This window comes from Parasteatoda tepidariorum, chromosome 12, assembly GCF_982258835.1.
Source record: "Parasteatoda tepidariorum strain Cologne lab strain chromosome 12, Ptep-v5.0, whole genome shotgun sequence".
Taxonomy (NCBI): domain Eukaryota; kingdom Metazoa; phylum Arthropoda; class Arachnida; order Araneae; family Theridiidae; genus Parasteatoda; species Parasteatoda tepidariorum.
Window position 1 is genome coordinate 35,540,677 of NC_141766.1, and position 20,880 is coordinate 35,561,556.

At 29.0% G+C, this 20,880-nt stretch overlaps 1 protein-coding gene across 1 annotated transcript in view; it reads right to left on the reverse strand.

Moving 5' to 3' along the window:
* LOC107439018 (zonadhesin) overlaps nt 1-15,503 on the reverse strand; it is a 167,041-nt gene extending 151,538 nt beyond the window's left edge. Inside the window, exons 1-2 of the mRNA XM_087155985.1 lie at nt 15,244-15,503; nt 1,904-2,022 (exon numbers count right to left, since the gene is read on the reverse strand). Coding sequence (XP_087012111.1) covers nt 1,904-2,022; nt 15,244-15,340 — 216 coding nt within the window. The 5' untranslated portion in view covers nt 15,341-15,503. The remainder of the gene's footprint in view (nt 1-1,903; nt 2,023-15,243) is intronic.
* Nucleotides 15,504-20,880: the final 5,377 nt, after the last annotated feature.

Here is a 20,880-nt window from a genome sequence, read left to right on the forward strand (position 1 = left end):
ATAAATTTCTCTCAAGTATTTTTAACACAGAATTTGGGTTCATGCACACAACTGGTACATATTTTAAACTAGACAATAAACGTAGACTACTAATAAAAAACCGTGTAGAGGCTTTCTGATGTAGAAGGTGATAGCTGAGTCTGTTTTGACAGCTGCACTAAGAAAAAAAAGTATGGTCTAAACTACCAAAATTTGGTAAAATTAACCATGTTTCTGGCTCAATGAGAACACCAAAAAGCTTGGCAATTTTACCAAAGCGCTTTGGTAATTATTTTGGTAAAAGTAATAATAAAGTATGGTTTTAATAATATAAGATAAAATTTAGTAAAATTTGGTAATTTTATCATGATACCTTAGAGCATGACATAAAAACCATTTATTCTGTTAAATTTACTTTACAGTTTTGTATTTTTTACTAAATGAATCAGTGTGTAATCATTGTTACCACACATTCAATAAATGTGTGATAATAAGAACTATAATTTTGAAAACCTGAATTTCCGGAGAACTGTTATCATATGAACGAAAGAATTACCAAATGAATAGTTTAAATGCTGTAAATTTTGGGATTTACTACCAAAATTATTGTTTTAGTTGTTTTTTGCCGGAAATGTCATTAACATTGAAACGGTAATTTAACTAGAATTTTATCTCCGTGTAATATAGCTTCAAAAATAGTATAGCTTTATTCCCTATAAAAAAAAATTTAACAATTAAATATGCATGAATAAATAAATACAGCTGTGAAAATGAGAGTTAAACCAAAGTACTCAAACGGCATCAGTTTCCAAAATAAAAATTGTCCCAAAATGAAAGTTCAAAAAATTGAACACATCATTTTATAAGACTTGTATGCAATCTCACAGGCAAATGAAACGTAAATCAACTTATAAAACAGCTATAACTTTTTTTAATTGATTCTATTACTATATATTAAAGGCGGAGATTAAAGAACACCATACATAATTTAAAAAGTGTGCCTAAAAAATTTAATTAAACTGCAAATCACATTTTATACAAAATGAAAGTTTGTGAAAACGCATTATTATTAAGTATTTGAAAATTTCAAAAATTACTTTAAAACCGTTAATTTGTTAATAGACCAGCTGAACGGGGATTCGAATCCCAGCGTTTACACCACTGTATTTCCTCCATTTCATCAGCACATGATACGTTTCCAGGGTCCTGCACTCCTCAATTGGTGACCGTGGACTATTGGAATGCGAAACTCCCATTCACGCATAGATGGCTGCACTGAAAAGCTACTTAACACAAAAATATCTAGTATTTTGAATCATTCACGACAGATGCCATGACTAGATAAACTAATTAGGCCACATTCTACTGTTCACTAGGCAAAACACAACTCAAACTCCAAAGTCCATTACCTAACGAAAATCTTAACGTAACTCCAGTGTCAATTAAATTTCATTTTCACGGTTTTGAAACCATTCTGGCTGTAAATGGTTACAAAACCGTATAATTTTGCACACATGGTTATTTAACCATACCATTTTTAAGCGATAAGGTTTCATAATCGCATAGTTAACCAAATCTTTAAAGGAAAAGAAATGTTCCTTACGGTAAATTATTGCTGTCGGTTATTTTACCATAATTTTTGAATGAAAATTCTAACCGCGTGAAATTGCCCTTAAACGTACAATTTTTAAAACAATGCTAAGATGATGATATATCTGAATATTTGAATGATTGTCTTCTTTCATTTCTATTACATAAATTCAATATTTATAGCTTCCATCTTTCAATAAAGCTCCGAAAAATGCATGCATACTTAATTAAGAAAACTATTGTATTTCGTTCAAAGTAGTTGATATTATATTGTTTGAAATATTTCAAAACCCAGCAGAAAAAGCGAAAGAATAAAATAGAAATGCTTTCTTACTTTGTACTTAAAAAAATCCAATTCTTGCTGAAGTTTTTCATTTTCTTCTTTTAAATAAATTACATGATTAACACAACTATTTGAATATTGACTACCAGAAAAGGAACTAATTTCAGAATCTGAAAAGTAAAAAAAAATTTAAGTTACTATTATAATTGAGGCTATTGTTCAATTACATTCATGCTTTTTTTAAGTAACTATCATTATTCTAATTTTTGTTAAGTACTGGTAATGGTCTTTTGATCTTTATCTATTTCCAATTATTATTAACTATCTATGGACATGGTATATCTCATGAACACGGAGATGCTACTTGCTCCATTTTGTAAAAAGTGTATATATATATATATATTGCGTTATTTGCGTTATTTTATTGTGCATTTATTGCGTTATATATATATATATATATATATATATATATATATATATATATATATATATATATATATATATATATATATATATATATATATATATATATATATATATATATATATATATATATATATATATATATATATATATATATATATATAAATTTTCTAGTGGTGACGAAATTAAAATAAAAAATACTAAACTAAAAATCACTTTAAGTAATTTTTCCACCTGTACACATCAAAAATTCAAAGCATCATATGAAATACAACTTTATTGCAATTATCTCGTGGGGACACTTTTAAAGAGTGGGCATAAATATCCTTATTCAACATGTTTTGTTATTTAATTCGCTACTAATTTATTAAAACTTTTATAAAACTTTTATTTAGAAATTTTAACTTTTAACGTGTAACTTTTAAATATGTAATGTATTTGAACTATTTAAAAGCTTTATTACGTTAATTTAATACATTAATTGGAATAAACATGCTTATTGTTTATTTGGCATTTCGAATACGAGTACTTAAGATATTTATTTTATTTTATAACCGTCTTTGAACAGCCGAGCAAATTTTTTAACGGTTCAACTCTGTAGCCTTGTAATTTTGAACCTAATACAGAAGACAAGGGAATTCCTGAATAAAGTATTGGAAGAAATTTGCCTTCCTGGAGAATTTTTTGATGGAACTAACCCACATTTGCGTTACATGAAGAGAAAAACCATAAAAACCTCCCACTGTTAATCTGACGGGAAGAGGACTACATGATTCGTCTACCATTGAGGATACTTTACATCAGCACTGTGGTCGCTGCGAACCGGATGCGAAATTCGTATCTACCAGCCATCGCTGGAATTCGAACGCAGTTCACCTGGTTCACCGCAGTTCATTGGGAGGCGAATGCTCTATCCCGTGAGCCACCACGGCTCTAGATGATTTATTGCATGTAAACTATTTGTAAGATTTTTTATTAATAGGTACATAAGCTGTTTGCTGTTTCTAATGACACTTTAGTTGCAGAACAGCGGTGCTGCCTCACCAATCCAGATAGTATATAAAGACTTTACTATTTGATGTTCATCGCTAATCTTCTGCTACCAATTGCTAGCATGTTATTTTGTTATACAACTATGTTTTGTTGGTTTATTAAATATACTAAATATAATTCAAAGTTATCCTGAAAAATCCTTAACGAAGGCAGATTTCTCCCAATACTTGATCCAGGAGTTCCCTTGTCTTCTTGATTGGATTCAAAATTAGAAGGCAATTCAAAATTAGAAGGTTAATTAGTTATCGTATACCCAGAAACCAGGGTTTGCTGTTCAACGGTGGTTATAAAATTAAATATCATAGGTAAAAATAGGTAAGAACCCTTATGCGATAACTGTTACTCATGGACATTATGAGTTTCTATTGATGAAAAATACATACCGTCATATACTTTGTGCAGGATTTCGCAGTTTTTGAACTTTGACATGTAAAAAACTATGTTAATTCAAACTTTAGTAAAATTTATCGATATTATATTCATAACTGAACTCAGACGAGAGAATTTGATCAATATTGGCATTATTTGTATGTAATATTTACAAATAATAAGTCAAAACATACCTTGCACAAAATAGCCCGCAAGTGGGGCTACTTTGTGCAGCGATAGGAATTCAGTTTAATAATCATGTTTTTAGTAAAATATTGATATAAAATTGTTAAAAAAGTTAATTGTTAACATTTTTAATAACAAGATATGTAAAGATATTAGTTTGAAAATAATTTTCAGCTTTAAAAAACCATTTTTTATAAAGAATTTTTTCTTAAAAATAATGTTTATTTCAAAACATTTGAGTTTAGACAAAAGGAAACCATATACATTTTTGAACATTGAAATGGATGAAATTTTAAAAATAATAATTATTACATATTCATTAACATTTATAATATTGATAAATTTGAACATAACATGCTTGAATGAGCACGACCGAACTTGCTCTTCAGTTTCTGTCAAAATCACCTGATGTCCTATAAAATATATTTTTATGTGTTAAATCGTTTGATTAATTCATTAGAAAACCTTTGAGGAAGAAAAATAATAGTTTACCAGCACGTTTCACGTGTTTCTTGTGACTTTTATTAGAGATAGTATTCCTGTGGATTTTATATTTCCGAGAAGCTTCTGCAATCGACATACCACCAGCAACTGCTTGCAAACATTGTTGCAGCTTTTTTAAAGTGGAATCACGGTAATTTCTCGTTTGAGGTATTTTTTTTATAACATGTGACAATTTTTCTGTCGAAAAAAAAGCGAATGAAACTTTGCACAAAGTAGCCCCACAGTGCATTTTTTTCTCATTTTCCGTTTATTTGTTATTAATTTTAAATTTTTTTTAACGCTAACATGATATAATTGTTTATCAATGTAAAAATAAAAAATTTTGCACTTACGACAATTGTTTTATCAACGTCTTTGCATTTCACAGCTAAAGTTTCCACGCACACTTTTCGACATCCGACGTTCTCGGAAAGTTGTTAACATTGGATAAACAAAACACACTCTGAGATTGTTTTAAAATTCGAAAAAATGTTTGTAGTAGTAGAGGAGACTTCTATCTTCAAATTCCACACATTTTTAACGTGAAAAAAAACATAATACTGAATAACAGCACTTGAAAAGTGCCAAATTCGAATTTGCGCAAAGTAGCCCCACTTGACGGTACTTGAAAAAGAGCTTTAATGTTCAAAATTATGATTATGATTAGACTTACAATCATAATCATAATGATTTTATTATGATTTGATTATGATTATGATTTGATTATGATTATGATTTGATTTATGATTAGATTATGATTAGACTTACATAATAGGATTATTTTTCAATTTTCTATAATTTAAGAATGTATTACAGTGATATCTCTAGAGAAAACCTACAGCACAAAATATCTATCGGTAAAAATGGGTAAGAACCCTTATGCGATAACTGTTACTCATGGACATAATGAGTTTTTATTGATGAAAAATACGTAGGGGTGAGTCGGGTAGCCCCACCCACCTAAGGAGTTTTGCTTATATTTCTGTATAATATTGAGTAATAATCAATATTTTTGTATGTTTCTATTGTTTTACCATCTAGTTAAATAATGCAAAAAGAATAAACCAAAAAAAGAATAGTTTAACTTAAAAAAATAGAAATTTAAAAAAACATGTTTTTTAGCTCCTTTCAAGATGTGTCGGGTAGCCCCGCCCAGTTACAAAAATTGGGTTTTTTGGCTATTTTTTCAGGTGTAAATGAGAATGACCAATGTATCGACAATAGATAAACCTCATTTATCATTTTTATCACAAAATTATTTTATTTATTACATATTTATATACTTTTAGTGAATTCTATCATTTAATAACAACAAATGTCATGCTTTTTATCATTATTAATGTATATTAATATATTATAATATTAATACATATTTATATTAAATATTTAACGAAAATAATTTAATTTAAGTAACAATAATTAATAACAATAGTTGCTTTTCTATATAAACTTATTTGGTTGATCTCCTCTTATAAACTTAATATAAAATACTTTTTATAAAATTACAAATTCACTTTGTATTTTAATTGCATTCAAATGCTTCTGTAGATTGATTCGTTCACAAATAAGTAAGCAAATAGCTTATCATAATATTTATGATTTCTTGATATTAAATTTAATTAGAATATATCAATTACATTTTAAAAATATTTAACTTGCATTTTTAAATATATAAATTTTTGCATTTTTAAATAGATAAATTTATGTTTCATATAATATTAAAACATATTGGTAATTGATATATCCTAATTAAATTTAATATCAAGAATTCATAAATATTATGATAAGCTATTTGCTTTCTTATTTATTTTCACTCATTTGTTAACGAATCAATCTACAGAAGCATTTGAATGCAATCAAAATACAAAGTGAATTTGTAATTTTATAAGAAGTATTTTATATTATGTTTATAAGAAGAGATCAACCAAATAAGTTTATATTGAAAAACAACTATTGTTATTAATTATTGTTACTTAAATTAAAATATTTTCATTAAATATTTAATATAAATATATATTAATATTATAATATATTAATATACATTAATAATGATAAAAGGTATGACATTTGTTGTTATTAAATGATAGAATTCACTAAAAGTATATAAATATGTAATAAATAAGATAATTTTGTGATAAAAATGATAAATAAGGTTTATCTATTGTCAATACATTGGTCATTCTCATTTACACCTGAAAAAATAGCCAAAAAACACAATTTTTGTAACTGGGCGGGGCTACCCGAAATCCAATTTTTTTGTAAATTTGTAATTACTAGAACAATTTTTTACATACAAACTTCTTTCTTTGTGCAAATTAAACTTAAGACTACATACTTTAATGCTGTATGTATAAAAAAAATTATTTTTTTAGTATTAAAATGAAGTTTAATCGAAACATTCAATCAATTTTTCTTAATTTCATGACTTCTGTATTCAACATATTTTCAAAACTATTGCTTACCATGTTACCAGCTGCATAAATACTTGAAACTTTGAAAATAATCTTTTTTTAATATAACAATTAATGTCCGATGGCCCATTGACTTGAAAAAATATTCTATACACATGAAATTGACTGTGGGCGGGGGTACCCGCTTGGCGGTGCTACCCGACTCTCCCCTACATGAAAAAGAGCTTTAATGATCAAAATTATGATTATGATTAGACTTACAATCATAATCATAATGATTATGATTAGACTTACAATCATAATCATAATGATTATGATTAGACTTACAATCATAATCATAATGATTATGATTATGATTTGATTATGATATGATTATGATTTGATTATGATTTGATTATGATTTGATTATGATTTGATTATGATTTGATTATGATTTGATTATGATTTGATTATGATTATGATTAGACTTACATGATAAGGTTATTTTTCAATTTTCTATAACTTAAGAATATATTACAGTGATATCTCTAGGGAAGACCACATCTGTGTAACGACCTCCTCCATTTACTATCATTTTTGGGAGGTACGGAATTTTTTCCGTAGACTTCATGTAAAAGAAAACCTTTAGAAGAAACCATCAAAACCTCTCCCAGCGATCGGGTAAACCTCTGCACCAAATGCGAAAAAGGTTAAATAAGAAAACTCGTAAAAATATAATAAGTTGTAAAAAAATAAGTAGATTTAAATGTATTCAAAATATTTATGAATGTCTATTATTTAGAGAGCTCTTTTTGACGATCTCTGAAAAAGATCGACGATATCATATTGCATTCAGAAGGCGTTAAAAACGATGTTATCAAATATTTATTTTCAGATCTGAAAGTTAAATTTCAGAAAAAAAATTTTTTTTTCAGAATAAAACTAAGCGTTTCAAGCAAATAAACCTCTTTTCATTTTTTTTTAAAGTCAGCTGATTTTTATATAAAATTAAATGCAAACTTAAACAAAAAATATAATTGTTTATTTATTTAAAATTGTTTATCTATTTAAAATAGTTCTATAAATCATAATAGGAATTTTTTTTCTGGAAAAATTACCGTACTGCATGGTAAAAACATTTCTGGTAAAATAAATAACAATTATGGTAATCAAACCAAAATATGCGGTACTAAAACCATTCATACAATAACGTTTTCTGTTCATATGGTTACGATTTACCGGGAATTCTGGTTTTGAAAATTATAGTTCTTATTGTAGCACATGTAGTAAAGATACAAAACGAAAAGTAAATTTAAACCGAATAAATTATTTTTATGACATGCTGGAAGATATCAGGATAAAGTTACCAAATATTATCACATTTACAAAACAGTAACACATATTATAAGACTATATTTTATTATTAATTTTACAAAAATCATTACCAATGTGTTTTGGTAAAAATTCCGTGGGTTTTGGTGTTACCATAGAGCTAAAAGCATGATAAATGTTACCATATTCATGTGGTTTTAACCATACTTTTGTTGGTTTTGTATGATTAACAGCAAAAAAATCTTTAAAAATATAGTTTACTAATATATTATTTGCCGAAGTAAGATTTTATTTACATCGCACTAGGGCTATTGGCAACAGTCTGGGAAACAACCTACATATTATTTAAAAATATATTTAAAGTATGAAAATATAGCCCTCCAATGAATCGTATATTACTATGTTTCGTAAATATATGAACCCATAAATACCATAAACTGAACGTGTAAATTTTCCGTTACTCTTTATATTTCGATAATAAAGAAGTAGAAATAATACTAACTCACGAAAAACTGTAAGATATACGTTGAATATACTATATATAAGTTGAATATACTAGTACCTAATTACCAACAGTAAATAATTATTTTAAGTATTAAAAACTGTCTTCGCAAATTTTTCTTTGTGATATTCATAAAGCATTCTTGTTGTTTATTTCATTTTTACTTTTTTTACTTAGATTTCTTAAAAAATAGCTTTAATTTGAAAGTATTTTAAATAATTTAAGTCTCTTAAAAATGGCTTACATACGGGTCCAATGGCTAGAAAATCGGACAGCGGTTCGGAGGGACTGGGATCTGGTCCTAGACTCTGCTAAGACCCACTGAGTACATGCGATTAAGGTGCTCGTAAAAACTGGGGAATCGAAATTCCCGTGGTCTGTCTCTGACCAGTACCATGGGTACAGTGATCTGGAGAAAATTGCTTTCCCTTTTAGATCTATGTCTAAATTAAGGAAGTAACTTCACATATGAGTATCGCTGTCGTCTGTGAGGCTCTGAGCTAAGACGTAGTTCCCCCTTGCGGTGCTTTCTTGTGAAACGAAAGAAGCACCTTCCTGACTTAATTCGTAAAAAGCCTATTGTGGGCGAGCTTCGCTTTTCCGGTCCTGGATTCGAAACTCGGACAAGGCATGGATGTTCTATCATTCTCTGTACTATCTGTCCTTACTGTGGGAACAACGTTGGTCCACCTAATATGGTGACCCTGAAAAAGTAGCCAACAAATTTGCCCTACTGATACCTGAATGACAAGCGTCCATCCGGTTGGCATTGGGGGAAAAATTCTAGAGTCTGCTAGACCAATGCCTCCTATAACTTAAAGCCTCGACACTGATTTTTGTAGGTAGTCTGATCAGACCACTATGAAGGTAAACAAGTTTACGGAAGAAGCATTTTATATAAAATCAAGTAAAAATACGATAGTGGCAGCAAATATATGTCTAAAAATTTCTTTAATTTTTGAATATGATTGGTTTGTCTTATTTACTTGTGTCCCATTACAGATTCAATTCTCAAATATATATGATAAATTTCTCTCAATTATTTTTTTAAAAAAATTTGGATTCATGCGCACAACTGGCTCACTTTTTAAATAGTTTGCGCAGACTGCTTCTAAAAACCCGCTTTCTGATGTAAGGCAATGGCTAGACTCTTATAATTGTAGAAGGTTATATAATTATCAAACAATTTGTGTTTTCTTTTGGCAAGATGAATTACCTTTTTATGACAAACCACTAACTGACGTCAAAGAAGGTTTTTTTATCGAAGGATATCCGACTCTAATCGAATTCCAATCTTCCACCATTAAAAGTGGTTGATTAACGCAGTGTTCGTCACTCTCTATTTCAAGACATGGATCCATATCACAAATACATTCTCAGAAATAAAACTCTCATTTTTTTATGCTGTAGCAATCCTAGAGCTGTGTTTCGTTATTTTTGACCAATTTTTTCATTATGAAATCACGTGATTTATGACGAAACGTCTACAGTCTCGATATTTTACGAAATTTTGATTGTATGCTCTATAACTTTAGCTCCTTTTATTTAATGCTGAATATCCTAGTCAACGGTGTTAATCGATATGTAAAATTAAATATAATGTTGTTGAAGAAATTGGTAAGCTAATAAAACAGGTGAAAATAGTAATTTTCGCAATTTGTCGAAATATTCAGATGGAGCATTTAACGGGAAACGGTAAAAATTCCTGAATTTTGAGCATTCATTTTGTTCAATACTTCCACGACGAGAAAAAAAGTCAAAACTACCAGAATATGATCAAATTTACAGTCTTTCTGCCTCTATGGGAACACCAAAAAGCTCGGAATTTTTCACTGAAATGTTTGGTAATGATTTTAGTAAAATTAACAATAAAATAAAGTTTTATAATATGTGATTCGATTTGGTAAATGTGCTGGAATTCGGTAAGTTTATCATGATACCTTGCAACCTGGCATGAAAACAATTTATTCCATTAAATTTATTTTTCAGTTTTGTATTAACAATAAAATATGGTTTTATAATATATGATATGATTTGGTAAATGTGCTAGAATTCGGTAAGTTTATCATGATACCTTGCAACCTAGCTTTTTCGGTTAACCGTTACCATATGAGCGAAAAATTTACCAAATGAATGGTTTAAATTCCTAATATTTTGGTCTCATTAACCAGAAATATGTCACTATCAGAAATGTCATTACAATACAGCACGGTAATTTTACAGGTTTTTTTCCTCAGTGCATGAATAGACATGCTTTTTATTTTTCGACGGATTCGAACTCCTTAAAAAAATGGAGCGTTTGGAATCTTTAATTTTAATCCGTACACCAATCAAAAGTCTAGGCCCTTTAACACTGTAATTAAGTCGAAAGCAATATATAAAGTCGTAGTCATGAAATTTTGAACCCAATCCTGAAGACAAGAGAACTCCTGAATCAAGTATTGGGTGAAATTTTGCCTTCGTGGCTGATTTTTTGGAAGAGGAGAACCACGAAAACCTCTCATGATTAATCTGACGTCAAGGGGACTCTAATCCATGATCCGCTAACCACTGAAGATATTTTACGTCAGCACTGCGGTCAGTGTGAATCGGGTGACGAATTCGTATCCACCAACCATCGCTGGAATTCGAATCCAGGTGACCTAATTAGGAGGCAAGCGCTCTATCTCCTGAGCCACCACGGCCCAAATACAAATAATTATAAAAGACAAGCGAATGTCTGAGTACTATGTCAAACTGCTCTTTCTTTTCCCGTGTGCAGAAAATTGTCCTGAAAATCATCAAGCGCAATTAACTTACTACAAAAAACTTACATCGATATAGTGAAAAAGAATCGATGTTTCCAATCGATACTTCTTTTCTATTATGCTATACACCGAAGAGGCATTACATTATGACCACCCTCCATCTATAACAATGGGCTTGCCCAGGTTTTCATGATTTCTCGCCCAGGAACAATGTTTTCATGGAGCACATTAAGACCCATAATCCTCATAGAACAATCCCTGACGTCTGTAAGCTACTTGAACATAGTTACAGACCAGATTCACCCATTCATGGCTACAGTTTTTCCTGCGGGGGATGGTGTTTACCAACAAGATAATGCACCATGTCATAAGGGTCGAATCGTCGAGGAACATATCAGGGACTTTCAAGTCATGTCTTGACTCCCAAATTCACCTGACCTTCATCCAATAGAGCATTTGTGGTCCTACTTGGAAAACCAAATTCGTGCTGCCACGCTACCCCCTCGCAATGTGAGGGAATTGCAGGACCAGTTGGTGAGCGCTTGGTACCAGATACCTCAGACTACCTATCAGTACCTTGTGGAATCAATGCCACGGCGTGTGCTAGCAGTTTTGAGGGCTAAAGGTGGCCCTACATGTTATTAGCAGGGTGGTCATAATGTAATGGCTCTTCGGTGTACTTGGTTTCAATAATTCCGTCCGAAAAATGAAAAAGAAAATTGTCTTTGTTTTACATTCTTATTAATTTATTAGTTAAATAAGGCAACTGCATACATTGTTCTTATGATAAAGTACTTAAATTTTTGCTTATCCAAACCATAATTAGATAATTAACTTCCTTACTGGATATTAGTATAAATCATTACTTTTGAGAACCGCAGTTACTTATGTAATTACCAAAACAGGAAAATGGGGCTCGCTAAAACACAATTCGATGACGATAATAATATATTACTATCAATAACAATAAACTAAAACATAAATTGAAAATAAGTAACGATACTATGAGACATCGATACTTTGTTTTGATATTATCGTATAATAGCATTGATATTTTTTTCGATAATACCGATATTTCGGTACTTTTTGATGCTAAATATCGATGCTTTTTCTTGATTCTATGTTACTTAATGTTGTAATTGAATTATTAAATTTTGCATCACAATAAACTAGCTGAATTAGTAAAAAATTACTAAAAATAAAATTTGTTGAAACATAAAGCATTGATTTACTAGTTGCGTCTTGAAATACCGCCACCGGATCAAAACAATACTATTAAAAGCAGGAATTGCATCCGGCATGTAATTGTTTATTTCATTATTTTGATAAAGAACTTCCGTTCAGCTTTTTCTCATTTTAAAATATATAAATCAATAATAAATTATTGCAGATTACATTTTGATTATTTCTTATAATTTCAACTATTATTTTTTTTAATTTATTTATTTATTTATTATTTAATTATTAATTTATTTATATATATTTTTTTTATTCATTTTTATTTTATTTTTTGAAAAACTGAAAGTAATTACATAAATCTGAGGGTCAATTTTCATTTACTTTTGGAAAATTTTACAATGCATCAAAAAAAAAAAAAAAAAAAATTCCGACAAATACTAAATCAAGCAAACAACGTTATAAATGAGTAGTAATGTGGGGCAATATCGGAATTTAAATATGGCATAAATCTTCAGATTATATTTGACGATTTATCGGGATATTTTTACACTTTAAGAAATGTAGATTATTTTTACATTGGTCAATATTTTCCTAACCCAAATGTAAATATTTAAAAAATTATAATAGATAATTATCTTTATCGTTAAGATTCGATAATAATATGATAATATTAACTATGCTTATCATCGTCAATAATGATCACGGTATTATCGTATTCGATACTTAATATTAAGCATGATATCCATGATGTATCGTTAGAATATCTTTTAATATATCGTTATCGAGATGTATTTTTTTAAAGAAAAATATCTAAATACCTTCGAAATTATTTAATTATATCGATCTCAACCATTACCTCCTACGTCAGAAAGCCTCCACGCTGTTTTTTATAAGTAGTTTGCGCAGACTATTTAAAAAGTGAACCAGTTGTGAGCATGAATCCAAATTCTTTTTTAAAAGTTTACTTACTTACTTTATTTATGAAAAATTGGGCACCTGGGCCGCGCAGCGGCCCCTATTCCATACATCTAGAAATTTACATAAGTTTAAAGTGATAACATTTTGAATTTAGCAGTCGATGTGGTTGCTAATTTTTATTTTTTTATTTTTAAAGTAATTGAGAGAAATTTATCAAACGTATTTGAGAATTGAATCTGTAGTGGTAGACCAGTAAATGAGACAAACCAATCATATTAAAAAATTAAACAAATTTTTAGAAATATATTTGCTGCCACTTTCTTATTTTTGCTAGATTTTCCATTAAATGGCTCTTTCGTAAACTGGTTTACCTTCTTAGTGGTTAGATCGGACTACTTATAAGAAACCGCGTGGAGGCTTTCAGTTATAAGAGGCATTGGATTTGCCCTCAGAGTGAAAATGAAATCAAACTTTAACCCCTTGAAGACGGGTGATTCAGAAAAGCATTCGTGCAAAATCAGAATCAAGTTGTAATTAAATAAAAAACGGTAACTTAAATGTAGTCGTTGCTAATTTGCCAGACTTACTTTGCTTTTACTTTAATTATTGTTAGTTTAATCATATATATAATCAATGTTAATTCAAAGTATAACAACTTTAAAATTCTTTTTGAAATTATGATTACTTGCTTCATCAATATTATAAAAATAATAAATTTAGATTACCTGGTTTTTTAATATTTTACGCTCTTATATTTCTTTTTCACTTACGGTAAATTTAATAATTAAAATCAATCAATAATTTAATACGGTTTCAATTCTTACAATATTAAAGCTAAAGAATTTATAAATAGTAGAAAAAAATTGCGTTTTTAGACTTTTAGCGGACAAACAGAAATCACGAAAAAAAGCACTAGAAAAAAAGAACGGGAAAATACCAAAAAAAGCATTAATTTATCAGTTATATGAATTTAACGACCAATTTAATTTGAACCTTTGAACTTTATGTCCTTAATTATTTATACGAATGGAATTGGGTAGTTTATTAAAAAAAAATTAATGTGCAAGAGTTAATAGGAAATTTACGGAATGAAATTTTTAATATTTTTCTTTTGTAAATTTCCTATAATATCATTATTATGCAAAATGTATAAATTAGAATACTCTCTCAGGAGATTAATTTCGTGTGAGTTAAGTATATTAACAAAAAAGATGGAGTTGTTTCAGTTAAATACAAATTGTAAAAAATTAATAGATAAAAGATTATTATTTCCATATCAGAATTACAATCAGTATAATTACGAATTCGGAACATTTTTAGGTTAGCTCAAGAGTTCTAATCTTAGTTTTAAAAAATAATATGAAGCCTGAAGAAAAGCTCCTTTCTGTAAACTATAAATTAATTCGCTAAAATTAATTAATTTATTAAAAAAATAATTAAATCTGAATAAATATTTAATTACATTGAATTCGGTCTGGAAGTCCTCCCTAATTTAAACGATTGTTACACTAAAATAATTTTTAACAAAGAGCTTTTATTCTAGTGCTGTCTTTTTTTTCTTCTTTTTTTTTTTGTAAATTTCCGTTAATATTATTATGCAAAATGTATAAAATAGAATAGTCTTATATATTTTTTTTTTTTTTTTTTTTTGTAAATTTCCTTTAATATTGTTATACAAAATGTATAAATTGGAATAGTCTCTCAGGAGATTATTCTAATTCATACATTGCTTTTTTTTTTCTTTTTTTGTTTGTTTACCAACGTATTTGAACTTCAAAACAAATTGGAGTGAAAAAAAAAATTACTTACCTCTGTCTGTGTAAGTATTGCCAAATACACTTCTATAATCCCAAACATATAAAACACAAAGCCAAAAAGTAACTGCACTAATTAATTTGCTGTCCATTTCAGAGTAAATTTTTTATTTCAAAAATTTTTTGAAGTTCGAATTTTTTTACTTTCAAATCATGAGCATTATGCAATGGACTGAGTATATTCCTTGCGACCAAATAACAGTTTACCGACTCGCTAGTGTAATTTGATATCGCACTTCCTTTGAAGTACACAACATCCCCATTCATACAACCTTTGACCTTGTTACTTCCCTTTCGTCATACTTAAGATTTGAGAGTCAAGAAAGGATCATGATAAAAAGGGGAGCAATTTATCAGGAAATGAAGTCTTATTACTTGGACATCAAGACACCAACATTTTAAGAAACGCTTGAATAGCGTAACGCTCTGACACCTCAAAGGTCCACCGCGCTTTAAGCATCTATAATTATAAGTGTAATCAGTTCCCCAAAACAAAAACTTCTTTGTCGAGGAAAATGAGAGAATTTTGTTGAAGAATATTATACCGCTTTTATAATAAGAAAATATATTAAATTCCTTCCGAAAAGATTACCTGACTTAAAAATGTAAATGTGATAGATAGACTGAGAAAATTCATTAGCTTACCTGAGTCGTCTTATCTATTTCGATGTTTTGGGATAAATTTTGTGAAACTTTATTACTGTTAACTCATACGAAACATAAATTTTTCGACCTTTCCTTCAATTTCATTAGTCAAAGAAAATCCTGAAGAGAATTTTTTTTTAAAGAATATTATGCTGATTTTTTTATAAATTTAGATTACCTGAATCCTCTCATCTATTTCGATGTTTTGGGATAAATTTTGTGAAACTTCCTTTATTATTGTTAACTCATGCGAAACATAAATTTTTCGTCCTTTCCTTCAATTTCATTAGTCAAAGACAACACTGAGGAGATATTTTTTCAAAAGAATATTAAGCTGATTTTTTAAAACGAAAAATAATATATTAAATTTCCAACGAAGAGATTACTTATCCTTAAACTAAAATTTGATGGACAGAGAAAACTCATTCGATTTTCTTTCCCTTCTGAGTCCTCTCATGTATTTGGATAATCGAGGGTAAATTTTGAGAAACTGTTGTTAACTCACATGAAACATAAATTTTTCGTCTCTTCTTCTCAATTTCCTTTGTCTAAAAAAACAGCCAAAGAGAATATTTTTATGGAGAATATTAGACCACTTTTTTAATAAAAGAATAAAATATTAATTTTCCACTGAAATTACCTGTTCTGAAACTGAAAAAGTGGTGGATTAGGAAAATTCTTTAATTTTACTTTACTCGAGTCATTTCATCCATTTCGATGTCTTAGGATAAGTTTTGTGAAACTTTATTGTTAGCTCATGCAAAACATAAATTTTTCGTCTTTTCCTTTAATTTCATTAGTCAAGGAAAACCCTGAAGAGAAATTTTTTCTAAGGAATATTAAGCTGCTTTTATAATAAGAAAAATAATGTATTAAATTTCTAAGGAAGAAATACTTCTCGTCAATTTAAATATTTGATGGATTGGGAAAATTCATTAAATTTTCTTTCCATTCTGAATCCTCTAATCTTTTGATTTTTTAGGGTAACTTTTGTAAAACTTCCTTTATTATTGTTAACTTATGGTTAACACACGCGAAACATAAATTTTTCGTCCTTTCCTTCAATTTCATTAATCAAGGATAACCCTGAAGAGAATTTTTTTTTGAGAATATTAAGTTGCTTTTTAAATACGAAAAATAATATATCAAATTTCCACAGAAGAGATTACCTATCTTTAAACTGAAAATTTGCTTTCCCTTCCGAATCTATGTATTGGATAAACTAGGGTAAAATGTTGAGAAACTATCATTGTCGTTAACTCATATGAAACATATATTTTTCGTCCCTTCTTTCTTTATCCTTTGTCAAGAAAAACGACTGAAAATAACATTTCTATGAAGAATAATAAACCCCCTTTTAATAAAAGAATAAAATATTAAATTACCTGCTCTAAAACTGAACAAGTGATGGCCTAGTAAGGATTTTCAAATTTACTTTCCAAGTACTCTCATACATTAACTAGTAGGGTAAACTTCGTGAAAAAAAAAAAACTTCCGTTGTGAACAATGCTTATTCTAAAGACATCTAAATCACACATTTTTCGTTCATGCACATTCACAATGCGATTATCTGGGTGAAATTGAAATCGATTTTAACCATAAAAACCAGAGTTTTAAAATGAAAGACATCAAAAAAGGAAAATCGTCAGAAAGGGAAGAACAAAAAGAAAGAAAAAGAATTATACAAAAAGAATTGGCTCAAGTGTAAAAAATAATATTCTAAAGAAAGAAAAAAAAAAAAAAAAAAAAAAAAACATTAAATTTCCTCTAAAAGATCACCGGCCCTAAAACTAAAAATATGATGTATTGAAAATATTCATTCAAGTAGCTTTCTCTTCAGAGTGCTTTCATCAATTAAACTAATGAATGTATTTTACTGCGAATTTTTTGAAACAATAACAAACATTATGAAACACAAATTTTTTGTTTGTGCATATTCACAAAGCGATTGTGTGGGTAAAACTGTGATTGGTTTCGACGTTAAAAAGCAAAACTGTTAAGTAAAATAAGTTAATAAGAGAAATTTAAAAAAAAAATAATAGGAAATTGAACCCTCGTTATTGAAACTAACTGAATAGTCACAAAATAGCACTCAAAAATAATAGATTAATAATTTTCAAGGAAGAGATACCTGCCCCAAAACTGATACAGTAATTGATGGAAATAGTCATTGAATTTCCTTCCCCTTCTGACTCCCCTTTTCCATTATGATAAATCGTAAATTTCATAAAATAAACATAGTTAGAAAAACATGTGAAGCATCCGTTGTTAACAATACGATTAAAAAAACAATTGTTTTGGTAAAATTAGGATTGATTTTACTCTCAAAAACCCAAGCTTTGAAGTAATAAACGGACGAGTAATTGTGAAATTAAAAAAAAAGGAAGAAATCGGACTAATTTTGGTTATTTGCTCAAAATGAGACAATTCAACAAAAAATAAGCACCTTTTAAGTACTTTTTAAGCACTCAAAAATATTTTTAAGCACTATATTCTTTAACAAAATACAAAATAATTTTCAAAGACTTTACATGATCGTGATAAAATAACTAGTTTCTGACAAAGAACTTTCTTTCTTGATCATATTAGCCATTATAAAATGATCAAGAGATTTTTCGGTTCGACATCAGTGGGAGGAAAATGAAACCTGAAATTGAGAATATCTTGCAAAATGCAGCAGATTTGCTCATGAGAGTGCAATAATCTCACCGAACCCACTTCAGGAGACGCACATGCGGACTCGCAAGTATTTAATCAATCATGTAAAATGATTGGCGCTTTCATACGCTATAGACCGACAGTACGCCGAAATGAATTGTGAAAACGTTGAATAGAAAAATGTGAAAAGCATGCTTTTGCATAGTACGTGGCTCATTTTTTAAAAGGGAAAATTAAGCACTATTTAAAAACGCCCAATGAAAAAAGCACCATTAAGGGCTTATAAAAAACGAAAATCGAAAATAAGCACCTTTAAGTACTTTTTAAATACGCAACGTACCATGTTCTTCGTTATTAAGCAATTGTTACAATCATATAGTTTTTGTTGCTCGCAGAAAATGTCCTAAAATGAATAGTAAAAGTAACACATTCCTGCGAAAAATCGTTATGGCCCTAAGACGATGGAAGTCAAGCTCCACAATTTCAGGACATACGTCATGATTGGGGCAACGTAGCCAGCATTGAGTACAGACTGCATTTACTTCTAAGACAAGCTGGTACCCATAGATTTAACTCTAGATGGGCTTCAAGCCGTCACTGGGGATTGTAACTTCGAAACTTAATCCCTCCCCATGGCAGCTCCGTGCCTTGACCACCCAAATCGTAGCGGCTCAAGATACATCATAAACTATTTTATATGCTTTACAGGGTAAAATTTATCAATTTTTTTTAAAAAAAAAAAAACATTAAAACTACTGTTTTCTGCTGTAGAGAATACAATATGTTGTAATTTAAGAAAGATAGAAAAAAAAGACCAACGAGGAAAATAAAAAAAAAGTTAAAGAAAAATAAGGGAGAACTATACAGTTTGCTGCGTTTTGCTTACATCAAAAATTTTATTCTCCATTGATTTCAAATTTTTACGAAGTTCACAAACAAATGGCCCTGCTAATTAAGAAAAACAATTCAATGTTTTCAGACTAACCATCATTTATAGCATGGTGTAAAATTGACAGATATCCGATTAACTATGTCAGTTGAAACAGCTTGACTTGCAATAGAAAACACTGTTTTAAAGTTTTTTCAGTCACCTGTTGAAAAACAGCGCAACCAATTTTGAAGTTCAGCAAGATCAGACTTTCTACTTTCAAAAAGAATGCAACAAACTGTACATATCTATTCTCTTCCTTTTGTATATATTTTCAACTCAAAATGTCAAAATGTTTTCTAGTAGCTAATTATTGTTCAAGAGGGGGGGGGGGGCGGTAAAAAAAAGAATTCAATTAAAATTTTCTGCATCGTAATTAAAAAAGGAAATTAAAAATAAGAAAAATTTTATTTATTTTAAAAAATATTTTATCTTTTGATTTTTTAAAAACAAAATAAAAATACAGCGAGTTTGATTTTACTGTCCTTAAAAGTAAAAATATCAATATATTGCATGTGTAATGTAGTGTGCTTTTCACATAATTTCAAACCAATATACATTATATGTTTATATATTTTTACAGATTTAAATATTTTTAAATACGAAGTGCATTTTGATCTATTTTGAACATTTGACTTTTTGATTAAAGTATTCTCTCTGGGTACAACACAAAAAAATTTATGAATATAAGTTCATAGCCCTTAAAATAATACAAAACGCAATACCGAAGAAACTTACTAGATAATGCTAACTAATGCAATTTGCACATGGTGAGTGCAACTCCATGATAATGAGCATGGCTTTTGCCCTTCAAATATCACAGCATTGGCAAGGAGTTAGTTAGGAAAAATACTTTAGAGACTCATTTTCCAAGAACTCACAGATATAAACAGAAATAAATCATGGTTTATACAGATTATTGAAGTAAGTACAGAACCCGTTATCCGGAAATCAGAAAACCGGAAAACCAAAAAACCGGAACGAAATTCGCTAAATTTTCTCGCCATTTAAAAAAAAATTTTTTTTTTTTCTTCATAAGATTTTACGATTTTTCTTTCTTTTTTTAAAGATGTTTACCTTACCATCACTTTGGAAATAATCATTAGTGTATTACTTCATCGTTTTTTTTTATTTTTAAGATTATTTCCAAATATTTTTTTTTTGTTGGGTTTAACAATAAAAAAAACGGCTTTTTGTAGCTATTCAGAAAACCGGAAAAAGCAGTTATCCGGAATAGCGATGGTCCCGACCGTTCCGGATAATCGGTTCCCTACTGTACTTAGAATAGAAAGAAATCTGTGGCAATGCTCTATCTTATATCTGGACATGACTGACTTTTGCAATATTGATGCCCTTGCAGTGCATCAATATTGCTCCTTTCCTAGCCCCTTACACAATCTT